The sequence below is a fragment of the Lycium ferocissimum genome, chromosome 3, assembly GCF_029784015.1.
Source record: "Lycium ferocissimum isolate CSIRO_LF1 chromosome 3, AGI_CSIRO_Lferr_CH_V1, whole genome shotgun sequence".
Lineage (NCBI taxonomy): Eukaryota > Viridiplantae > Streptophyta > Magnoliopsida > Solanales > Solanaceae > Lycium > Lycium ferocissimum.
This window is the reverse complement of record NC_081344.1, coordinates 29964483-29976819: the sequence shown is the minus strand read 5'-3', so window position 1 is coordinate 29976819 and position 12337 is coordinate 29964483. Positions and strand designations below refer to the sequence as shown.

The following is a 12337-nucleotide window of genomic DNA, read 5'->3' as shown; positions in this document are numbered from 1 at the left end:
TTAAAGATCGAAAGCTACAACAAATAGTCACATTTTAGGGTAAGTTTTGCCCTCATTTCCAAAGAATAGAAAATTTACAAAAAATATATTTTTCTTCTAATTTAGGTTTTAATAAATAAGCTAGTGATTTTCCATTTTTCTTAGCTTAATTTTATCTTAGTTTAGTTATTTAAAGTTCTTTTTTATATATATTACAAAAAAAAAAAAAGGAAAGAAAAATTACTAACCTAATACTAACCTGCAAACCCAAAAACCAATTCCCCGAACCCCTACAAATTCTCAGAAAAACAAAATACTCCCTCTTCCTCACGTCCTCTCTCCCCACTTTTTTTCTAACTACCCTCAAATCCCATCCCTTATCCCCTCACGTTTTTTTTTTTCTCTTAACAAAACCTTATTCTAAACAAAACCAAACTCCTTTAAACCTCTCCTAAATAAAATCAACTTCTTTAACCCTTGAAACTCTCAAACAAAACATTATCTCTCAAAGTCCTACTCCCTCATGTCTTCCCTTTCATACGGCAACACACAACACACATATACCTATATAAACAAACACCTACACGTACAAAAGAGGAGAACAACATAGAGCAAAGAAGAACAAACGCACAGAATACAAAGAAAAAGAGAGAGCAAAATAACTTTAAGAAATCCATGTTCATCTTCATGGTGAGTAACCACTAAAACAACCACCAAAACACCACCTTTCAGCTTCCTCATGCTCACTTCACCCACCATATAATCGCCTTGAAAACTCCATTTTTGTAACTCCGAAAACAGTCGACTAGTCCGTTTGAGGTTTAATGTTGGGGTCTCTGGTCGTCGGTTCCATTCAAAGTCACCGGCGGGTTTTCCCGATAAACGCCGTCTTTGCTTTCATATTTAGCCGGTATGTTTCCTCTTTATCAATACACTGAAGAGGACTTTTTTACTCCATTGAGATCTATTCCTTAACCTTTCTTTAGTTTCATGTTCCTGGGTTATTCAATATGATACTCAAAATATGGAAACTTCCTGTACGTTGGTATATTTCCTTGCATATATCTCTTTAATTTCTACTTTGTTTGTTGTTGGTGATATATATATATATATATATATTCTATTTAGTCCATATCATGATTTAGATAGCATTTTGAATATTTTTCGCCCCTCCCCATTGTGTTAAATCATTCATTTGACACATGAATTTGATTTGGTATTTAAGGTCTCCCTGTGTTTGTTTTAGTCATTCTTTACTTATAATTCTACTCTCATTACAATATTTAAATGCAAGATTTATTTGTTTACTTGAAATGTTTTGAAAAAATGAATTTTTTAATTAAAGTTGCAGTATTCAATTTGTTGGGTATTAGTTCACTACTGATAATTAAAAGTAGAATTAATGTTAATTGTTCATCCATGCTTGTTCTGAATTTGATTGAATTAAAAATATATGCGAACTACTTCGAATTAGACCAAATATTTGATTTCAAGTATGCGAAATTTACTTGGGGCCTAAATCATTCAAAGGCCTAATTAATTAATTAATTAATTACTAGTGCGAGGGAGTGAGATGGTTTGCGAATTGTCGTCAAAACCCACTATAAAAGAGTGGAAAAGGGACCAAATAATCGTCATGGTTTAAGCAAGACGAATAGGCTCAAAATTCTAGGTGCGATACACAAGTTAAGGTCGCATTTACGCGTCTTGACCGGTGTATGTCGAGGCTGAGGTCGCAACTATGTGTCTTAGTTAAGACTAATAAAAGTTCAACAATATCATGAGCGAATCATAGGCATAGCTAAATAAATACATTTTATCCAAAATAATTTAAGCCGAACACAATTTGATAAAGCGACCGTGCTAGAACCACGAGACTCGGGGAATGCCTCATACCTTCTCCCCAGTCAACAGAATTTCTTACCCGGACTTTTGTTTTCGCAGACCAATAATTAAAGAGTCAATTTTCCTTTTGATCAGGGATTCAATAGGGTGACTTAGAATGCCAAAACTCAATTCCAAGTGGCGACTCCGTAACAAAGAAATAATCCCTTTTCAAAACGTCACTTCAATTGGAAAAAAACTCTTTTAAAATCCTTTTAAGCGCGGGGTAGAAAAAAAAAAGGGTGTGACAGCATTGCATCATGGCTTATATTGAGATGACTTGGTGTTCTACTTGTGATGTTGGTTTTCGGATTGGACATATGAAGACTTGGTACAATTGGGTTTAGATGCTCTACTTAGGCAATGGAGAGTGCTTGGTTACGAATATGGTTGCCTTATACTTGTAAATTTATCTCGTCGATCGTTCGTAGGATCAGATATATGTTTGGCTTCTAAAGGATGTAGAATAAAGAATATCATAATGATGAGTCGACTTCTAGACTAAAGACGAATGGTATAATGATATATGATATTTGTGAGATTGTTGTGGAATTGACTTGTGGTTATTAGAGGAAAGCTAATGAATTAAGGGTCTTGATGTTATAATGAGCGGTAGATAGATGTATGACTTAATTTAGTTACTTATCATGCTTATTTGTGAATTCTTTTACTGATATGTGTTTCTAACCGTGTTCGACTTATGATACTTACTCGGTACGTGTTGATTGTACCTGAACTACTCTTGCTACACCCTTTTTGGGGTGTAGAGTGTTTCAATTGGTTGATTATCACATGTTTGGAAGATGCATGGTGCCTATCTTGAAGGTCTCATCCCATTTCATTCTGGGATGGAGGTTGGGTCTTAGAATTTTGATATAATCTGGATCACTTTAGGCGCTCTAGTACTAGTCTAGACTAGGTCGTGGGAATCGAATTGAGTCTTTGTATCTATTTAACTGTTGTAATCACTTCCGCAAACTTGGTTAATATGATTATTGATTTTCGCTGTTAATAATATATAATTATTGGATTAAATGAATCTGCTCTTTACTTGGTTAGTGTATTATTTTGATTGAGGGTAGGGTAGGTGGGAAGGGTAGGTGCCCGCGTGACTCTAAATTGGGTCGTGACCATACAAGTCCTTTAGCAGGCCTAACAACCAAACAATTTCTGAAACTGCAGTAGCCATGCTTCTGTATTCTACTTCAGCTGAGCTTCTACTTACTGTTTGTTGCTTCTTGGATTTCCAAGAGATAAGAGACTGCCTCAATTTAATGACATAGCCTGTTACAAATCTTCTAGTATTGGGGCATGCAGCCCAGTCTGAGTCACAATAAGCTTGTAGAGTTGTGCTAGAGTTGCTGCTGATCAACAAACCTTGACTTGGACATTTTTTGATATATCTCACCAATCTCAAAGCAGCGTCCCAATGTGACATCTTAGGAAATTGCGTGAATTGACTTAGAACTTGAACAACAAAACTAATATCAGGTCTAGTGATTGTCAAATACAACAGTCTTCCAATGAGCCTTTGATATGCAGTGACATCCTGATAAGGTGGATCATTTGTAATGCCCGCATGCTCATCATAATCAACAGAAGTGAGCTTAACATTAGCCTTCAAAGGGGTGTTTACTGGTTTAGCACCACTGAGCCTTGAGTCTGATATCAACTCAAGTGCATATTTCCTTTGGTTGAGTAGAATTCCTGTCTTGGATCTCAGCACCTCAATGCCAAGAAAATATTTGAGGTTGCCAAGGTCTTTTATTTTGAATTTACTATGTAGTGAGGACTTCAGTTCCTGAATCATACTTGTGCTGCTGCCAGTGAGTAACAGATCATCCACATAGATGAGTATAATAGCTCTATCATTTCCAGATTCTTTGTGAATAGAGAGTGAACATGAGGACTTTGAGTGTATCCTATATCAATCAATGCTTCAATCAACTTGAGGTTCCATTTTCTTGAAGCCTGTTTCAAACCATATAGTGACTTAAGCAACTTGCACACCTTATACTCCCCCTGTCTTTGAAAACCTTGAGGTAAGTCCATATAGACTTCTTCATGTAAATCTCCTAGCAAAAAAGCATTATTGACATCCATCTGATAAAGAGGCCAATCAGATGATGTTACTAGACTAATAACAGTTCTCACAGTGACCATTTTTGCCACTAGAGAAAAGTTTCATGGTAGTCTAGTCCTTCTTTTGATTATAACCCTTAGCTACAAGTCTTGCCTTGTATCTTTCTACTTCACTATTTTCCTTATGTTTTACCTTATATACCCACTTAGAGCCAATATCTTTCTTGCCTGGTGGCAAATCCACCACTATCTAGGTGTTGTTAAGCGCCAAAGCATCTATTTCTACTTGCATAGCGTCATTCCAATGCTGGAACTTGGAAGTTTCCTTGAGGAAGTTGGCTCAATAATAACTGAAAAAACTGCTATATAGTCCTGGTATGAAGGACTCATGTAACAATCCGTTTGGTCGTTATCGTGTTTTTGACCCATTTACCCTTGTCGATCCTTTCTCGGGTCCCTTTAGGATTTATGACTTAGTGAAGTCATTGGTTTGGTTCCCGAAAGGTTTGAGTGTGATTTGAGTCATTGGTAGAAGAACTAGTTAAGTTAACGAGTTAGAATTGAACACGGTCAACATCGGGTTAAGGTAACCCCGTGTCAATATTTTAAAAGTTCCAACAAGTTTGTATGATGATTTAGGACTTGTCCACAAGTTTTGGTGAGATTCCAAAGAGTTTCAGATGGATTTGGGTTGTGTTGCGCTTGTATTCGATGTTTTCACCATAATTCCTTGGGGATAAAGGGCTTCATATTGATCAAACGACCTTTTTTTTGTGTTTCGATTGAACCATTAGATCCGTATCGTAATTACGAAGCTATAGCAAAAAGAATCGTCGCATTTCTGTCACGCCTCAATTCCGGAGTGACGTGATCGGCACCCGAAGCCAAACTAGGCCCGAGTGAACCACTCTAAATCTGAAAATCCGAGGAGTGGCCCCCAACTTAAACTGATAATGTCTAATCTAGAGATACATAAAAATACTGATTATCTCGTCTGAACTGGGCGCACACCTTGAAATATATACATAACTGAGCAAGCCGAGGAGGCTGCTTTAATCGTGCAAAACCAACAGCATCCAACAGACATATACAAGCCGCCAAGGCTATCACACTGTCATACTATATACAGGACTCATCTACAAGCCTCTAGGGAGATGTGTGACTGTACCATACAATCTGGAACCAAAAAGGAAAACTCCAAAGGACCTGGCAACTCCGAACAGAAAGGGAGCTCACCAATCAGCTGATGTCAGATCCTGCCTATTGGGGAGGTCTATCAATCTATCGATCTGTACCTGCAGGCATGAATGCAGCGCCCCCGGCAAAAGGGACGTCAGTACAAAATAATGTACCGAGTATGTAAGGCAACGATAACTGAAACTGATCTGGAAATGATACAATCTGGAGGCCAAAGAATGCCCTGAATATCTCACCTGACCTGTCTCATATGAAATGCAATATAATACTATTATATATCTCACTGACCAAGTGGCCAGGCAACTGTAAAATCTCACTGACCAAGTGGCCAGGCAATATGTCTCACTGACCCGTCGGCCAGGCAATCTGTCTCACTGACCCGTCGGCCAGGCAATCTGTCTCACTAACCCGTAGGTCAGGCATATCTGTCTCACTAACCCGTAGGCCAGGAAAAATAAAAATATCTCACTGACCAAATGGCCAGGCTAAAGAAAAATATATATATATATATCATATATATATATATATATATATATATATAAATATATATATATATATCATGCAAGATACTAACATGTCTCTTCTGTCTCTCTATAAACTCAAGGAAATAGAGAGGTGATGTGGCCCCTCAGAAAGAATAACGTAACACTCGGAAACTAGACAATAATATGACAAGCTCTACTTTGACACATCTCGAGTCATAAGGTTTATCACGCTCTTACCATATATGGAAACATGCCAAGAAAAGAAGGAACAACCTTAACATACCTTTTCGGTCTTCTATTACTTAACGTTTATTCTCCCGAGCTCGTAAATCTACATTCAAGAGAAATCATACTACTGTTAGGCTTATTGACATATGCCTATCTCAAGTCTTTAAATTAGACTTCTTTAGAATCTGCCAAAATTCGGGCAGCATCTCCCCTGTTTATATCCCTAGCCCGAAATCACAATACCAACAATCAACACAACAACAACAACTCTAATGCCAACAACATCATCATCCATACCAAAATATTCCATAAAACATCTCACACGATGTTTATCCAATTTCTCAACCCACAAATTTGTTATACGATTAATTAATAACTTTATCTCCGTAAATACACCTAAATCAATATCAATAAAGGAAGATTCATACCTTACCTCCGCTAGAACCGCAATATTTGAATTCAACCCAAGACTCGCTACAATACAATTTTATAATCACAACTATACGCTGTCGGGACCAGAATTCGGAGATTATATTTAATTCGCGTTAAAATTTGATGTATGAAGGCTAGGGAAATTTCCAGAATATTTGAAGGGCTTTCTGGTGTGTTTTGATGAAGAAAAAGGGGTGAGCCCCCTTATATAGAGTTCCGGAGTCGCCGGACCGACCTTTAAAATTTACTTGCGCGATCGCGCCACCCCTTGCGTTCGCGCTGAGTTGCTCCTTCTCCTCTGCGCGTTCGCGCCGCCTTCTGGCATGTTCGCGCAGGGTTAATTCCCTGCTCTGACAGCCCATCTTAAAATGCTCATAACGTTTGATTCCGATGTCGGATTGACGCGCGGTTTGTTGTGTTGGAAACTAGACTTCATGAACTTCAATTTAGGCTTTTGCTTTACTTCAAAACTCCTCATATACTAAAATATATTCTTTCTCCAAGTTGGACCAAAATTGTCCCCCATCTTTTCTCCAAAGTTCCAACAAACTTAATTTCCTTAATCCACTTGCCCTCCAATCCTTCCCTAGCTTATTATATGAACTTAAACCCTCATAATCATAAGGTAGGCGCATATAATCTCATATATCCTATAAGGGACTCCAGTATCCCCAATTACACCACAAACACCTAACGAATCTTAACGTACCAAACTACGAGGTGTAACATTCCTCCCCCCTTAGAAACATTCGTCCTCGAATGTTAAACTCTTAGGAATTCTACGAAAATTTCACCAGAGTTTCCCCTGTAATTGTACCACTACCATCCTGTCACAACAACCCAAAATATACAGTGCCTCACAGGGCTACAACAACAATGACAATAATGGCCCCACACGACCAAGGAACTATAAGAAGGAAAGTGTTACGCACCTGAAGACAATGACGTCTCTGTCTGAACTTCTTCTGGGAGTGGAAACAAATGTGGATACCTGGACTTCATATCTTCCTCAGCCTCCCAAGTCATTTCTTCCCTATTATTGTTTCTCCAAAGAACTTTCACTGAGGCTACATCTTTAGTTCTTAGCCTCCGAACTTGTCTATCTAGGATTGCAATGGGGACCTCTTTATATGATAGTTGCTCGGTAACCTGAACATCATCGATGGGCACAACTCTCGAAGGATCTCCAACACACTTACGGAGCATGGATACATGGAAGACTGGGTGTACGGACTCTAAGTTGGAAGGTAGATCCAACTCATAAGCTACCTTGCCCACTCTACGAATAATCCTATAAGGCCCAATATATCGAGGGCTAAGCTTACCCTTTTTACCAAATCTCATAACGCCTTTCATCGGTGACACCTTTAGGAATACCCAATCATTAGCTTGGAACTCCAAGTCTCGTCGGCGATTATCCGCGTAAGACTTCTGTCGACTTTGGGCTATTAATAATCGATCCCGAATAAGCTTAACTTTATCCACCGCTTGCTGAATTAAGTCTGGCCCTACTAATTTCGTCTCTCCCACTTCAAACCATCCAATTGGTGATCTGCACTTCCGCCCATATAAAGCTTCATACGGGGCCATCTGAATACTGGAGTGGTAACTATTATTGTATGCAAACTCAATAAGAGGCAAGTGATCATCCCAATTTCCCCCAAAATCTAGCACACATGCCCTTAACATATCTTCAAGGGTTTGAATAGTACGCTCACCGCCGTCCGTCCGTCCGGGGGTGAAATGTTTGTGCTAAGATTCACCTGAGTCCCCAAACCCTCCTGGAAAGATTTCCAAAAATTAGCCGCAAACTGCGTACCCCTATCAGAGATAATGGATACAGGAACACCATGAAGTCAGACTATCTCCTTAATATAAAGCTTTGCATAATCCTCGGCGGAGTAAGTAGTCCTGACAGGTAGAAAGTGTGCTGATTTTGTCAATCTATCAACAATTACCCATATAGAATTAAACCTACGCTGAGATCGGGGTAAGCCTGAGATGAAATCCATATTAACTACTTCCCACTTCCAAGTCGGGATCTCCATAGCCTGCAATAATCCGCCGGGCTTCTGATGTTCAATCTTCACCTATTGACAATTAGGACACTGGGCTACGAACTCTGCTATATCCTTCTTCATTCCATCCCACCAATAAACCTCTTTAATGTCGCGGTACATCTTTGTTGACCCAGGATGGATAGAATAGCGGGAGCAATGAGCCTCCGCCATAATCTTCTGACGTAACCCCGCAACATCGGGAACACACAACCTACCGCGATACCTGAGGACTCCCTCTCCAGTAACCCCGAATGGTGATTTCTTCTTTTGCGGAGTTGTATCCTTGTAATGGGTCAATGAAGGGTCTTCATACTGGCGCCTTTTCACCTCGGCTACTAAGGATGATGTTGCTGTAGTCTGAATAGTAACTCCGGCATCTCCTGAATCTATAACTCTGACCCCCAAATTGGCTAGCTGAAGAAGCTCATGAGCCAGCTCCCTTTTTCCAGCCCGTAGGTATGCTAAACTACCCATAGATTTGCGGCTGAGGGCATCTGCTACCACATTTGCTTTCCCCGGGTGGTACAAAATATCAACATCATAATCTTTCAGCAATTCTAACCACCGCCTCTGCCGCAAGTTTAGCTCCTTCTGCTTGAAGATGTACTGAAGACTCTTATGATCTGTATAGATGTCAACATGAACGCCATATAAGTAATGTCTCCAGATTTTAAGTGCATGAATCATGGCTGCTAACTCTAGGTCGTGAGTCGGATAGTTCTTCTCGTGCTTCCTGAGCTGTCTAGAAGCGTAAGCAATCACCTTGCCGTGCTGCATCAATACACAACCCAATCCGACCCTCGAAGCGTCACAATAGACAGCATAGCCCTCGAATCCCTCTGGAAGTGCTAGAACTGGTGCTGAAGTCAACCTATCCTTCAATTCTTGAAAACTCCGCTCGCAAGCATCTGTCCATTGGAACTTGGCTGCCTTCTGAGTCAACTTCGTCAACGGGGCAGAAAGAGAAGAGAAGCCCTCTACAAATCTTCTGTAATACCCTGCTAAACCCAGAAAACTACGAACCTCCGTCGGCGTCGTAGGTCGAGGCCAAGTCTTCACAGCCTCTATCTTCTGAGTATCCACTTTGATGCCCTCATCTGAAATAATATGCCCTAGAAAAGCCACAGAGTTTAGCCAAAATTCACATTTGGAGAATTTCGCGTACAACTTCTGGTCCTGAAGGACTCTAAGTACCGCACGCAAATGGTCTGCATGCTCAGTCTCTGATCGAGAATAAACCAGAATATCATCTATAAACACAATCACAAACAGGTCCAGGAAGGGTCTGAATACACGATTCATCAGGTCCATGAATACAGCTGGAGCATTAGTCAATCCGAAAGACATAACAAGGAACTCAAAATGACCATATCTAGTCCTAAATGTTGTCTTCGAAATGTCCTTCCCTCTGATCCTGACCTGGTGATATCCCGATCTCAAGTCTATCTTCGAGAAATATCTAGCACCCTGCAATTGATCAAATAAATCATCTATCCTCGAAGTGGATACTTATTCTTAATCGTCACCTTATTCAACTGCCTATAGTCGATACACATCCGTAGCGAACCATCCTTCTTTCTTACGAACAATACTGGGGCTCCCCACGGTGACGTACTAGGTCTGATAAAGCCCTTCTCCAATAGATCCTTCAACTGTTCCTTCAACTCCTTCAACTCAGCAGGGGCCATCCTATAAGGAGGGATGGATATCGGCTGAGTATCCGGTAGTACATCTATAGCGAAGTCAATTTCTCGCTCTGGCGGGAGACCTGGAAGCTCATCTGGGAACACATCTGGGAACTCATTAACTACAGGAATGGACTGAAGGGTTGGCGGTTTTGCTTCTGTATCCTAGACTCGAACTATATGATAGATACATCCCTTCGAAATCATCTTCTTCGCCTTGAGATAGGAAATGAATCTACCTTTCGGCGAAGCCGTATTGCCCTTCCATTCCAAAGTTGTTTCCCCCGGAAAGTGGAACGTAACAGTCTTCGTCCAACACCCCACACTAGCATAAATGGAAGCTAACCAATCCATTCCCATAATGACGTCAAAGTCGACCATCTGTAACTCTATAAGATCTGCTATGGTCTGACGACCACAAACAACTACAGAACAACCACGATAAATCTTCCTAGCAATAACAGGCTCACCAACAGGTGTAGACATAGAAAATGGTTCATTCAACAATTCTGGCACTATACCAAATTTTCCCGCAATAAATGGAGTGACATAGGACAAATTGGACCCCGGATCTATCAACGCATAAACGTTATATGAACAGACTGTTAATGTACCTGTCACAACATCTGGTGAGGACTCCAAGTCTTGACGACCTGCCAAAGCATAGATGCGGTTCTGAGCACCGCCTGCACCAGAAGCTCCGCCCCTACCTCTGCCTCTACCTGCTGAAGACTGAGACCCGCGCCCAGAAGGACGCACGGATGCTGATGACCCTGCTATAGACCCTGTCGGCTGCGCCATACCAGTAGGTCTCCCCTGTGGGCAGTCCCTCATGAAATGATCTAGGCTGCCACATGTATAACAAGCTCTCGATCCATACTGACATCGCCCATAGTGCGCTCTGCCACAATTACCACACTGTTGTGGTAGTGATCTAGCCTGCCCCGGACCCCTCTGCTGCTGTGACCCGGACATACGGGAACTCTCACCTGGTCCAGATGGAATATAATACCCCGATCTGTATCCCTGAGACTGAGCTGATGGTGGCCTAAATGGCTTACCCTGGTGTTGGGGTCTGAAACTCCCCCTACTCTCACCCTGCTGACCAGTAGTCCTAGCCCTCTTATGATACTCCCTTTCCATGCTCTCAGCCGCCCGCCGCTGATGTCTACGATCCTCGCAGTTCTGTGCGAATGCCTGGATACGAGCAAGGTCCATATTATCACTCACCGCCGCAGTGGTACAAGCCTCGACATAGTCGGGGTGCAAACCCGCTATGAACCTGTAGATCCTGGCCCTCGATGAATCAAAGAAGGATGGAGCATATCTGGCCAAGGAATCAAATCGGAGGCAATAATCACGAACGCTAGAACTACCTTGCTGGACAGTCAAGAACTGATCTACCCTCGCCTCTCGTATCTCCAATGGTAAATAATGATCAAGAAAGGCCTCTGAAAACTCAGACCAACGCGCTGGAGGTGCCTCAGGACCTCTGGCATGCTCCCACCTCTCATACCATAAGACCGCTATATCACGAAGCCTGAAAGCCGCTAACTCTACTGCCTCGGTCTCGGTAGCATGCATGACCCTGAAAATACGCTGAAGCTTATCGACAAAGTTCTGTGAATCCTCGTCCCGCTTAACCCCTGAGTGCTCTGGAGGGTCAAGCGCTAAAAACACACGAACCCTCAAACTGTGTGACCCATCAGCGGTCACTGCTCCAGCAGGTGCTCTCGGTTGTCTTTGTGTCATCACAATCTAGGTCAATAAGTATACCGCCCTCCTAAGATCCTGGTCTGTCGGTACGGGAAGGGGTATTGGAGGTACTGCATCCCTCGGGAGCTCCTCAAGCAGTGGAGTCATCGATGATGGCGAGGATAGGGTCTCACCCTAGCCCTCAGGCCGGGCCTCAGCTGTCGGGTGTGCCCTACTGCTCCCCTCACCAGCTGCCGTATCACCTCTCCGGTTAGCTACAGTTTTCCTCGTCACCGGCATAGCTGTGCACAAATACGAAAGAGTAAGTTTAACTCAAATCTCCTATGACTTGGCTCTACAACACGATTTAGATCTGAAAGAAAGGTAACCAATTCCTAAATGCCCTGTAGCTTCCTGTTTATATGATGTGGTGCACAACACATCTATAAACAAGACAAAATTAGACACGGCTTGTAGACTCCCTAGGACAAACCTTCTCTGATACCAAGTTTGTCACGCCCCAATTCCGGAGTGACGTGACCGGCACCCGAAGCCAAACTAGGCTCGAGCGAACCACTCTAAATTTGAAACTTAGGGGAGTAACCTTTGA

General features: G+C 41.8%; 2 protein-coding genes across 2 annotated transcripts; both read right to left on the bottom strand.

Moving 5' to 3' along the window:
* Nucleotides 1–2977: 2977 nt before the first annotated feature.
* LOC132048828 (uncharacterized mitochondrial protein AtMg00810-like) lies at nucleotides 2978–3673 on the bottom strand. The gene has a single exon (XM_059439513.1). The coding sequence runs from the start codon at nucleotides 3671–3673 to the stop codon at nucleotides 2978–2980; it is 696 nt and encodes a 231-aa protein (XP_059295496.1).
* On the bottom strand, nucleotides 3670–11784 carry LOC132048827 (uncharacterized). Its single transcript, XM_059439512.1, is given in 4 exon segments — nucleotides 3670–3966; nucleotides 8447–9846; nucleotides 9849–10190; nucleotides 10272–11784. Coding segments are annotated over 4 exon segments (3552 nt in total).
* Between the last annotated feature and the right edge of the window lie 553 nt (nucleotides 11785–12337).

Coding starts and splice junctions, on each gene's coding strand:
- LOC132048828 (XM_059439513.1), bottom strand. CDS start 3,673: ATGATTCAGGAACTGAAGTCCTCACTACATAGTAAATTCAAAATAAAA.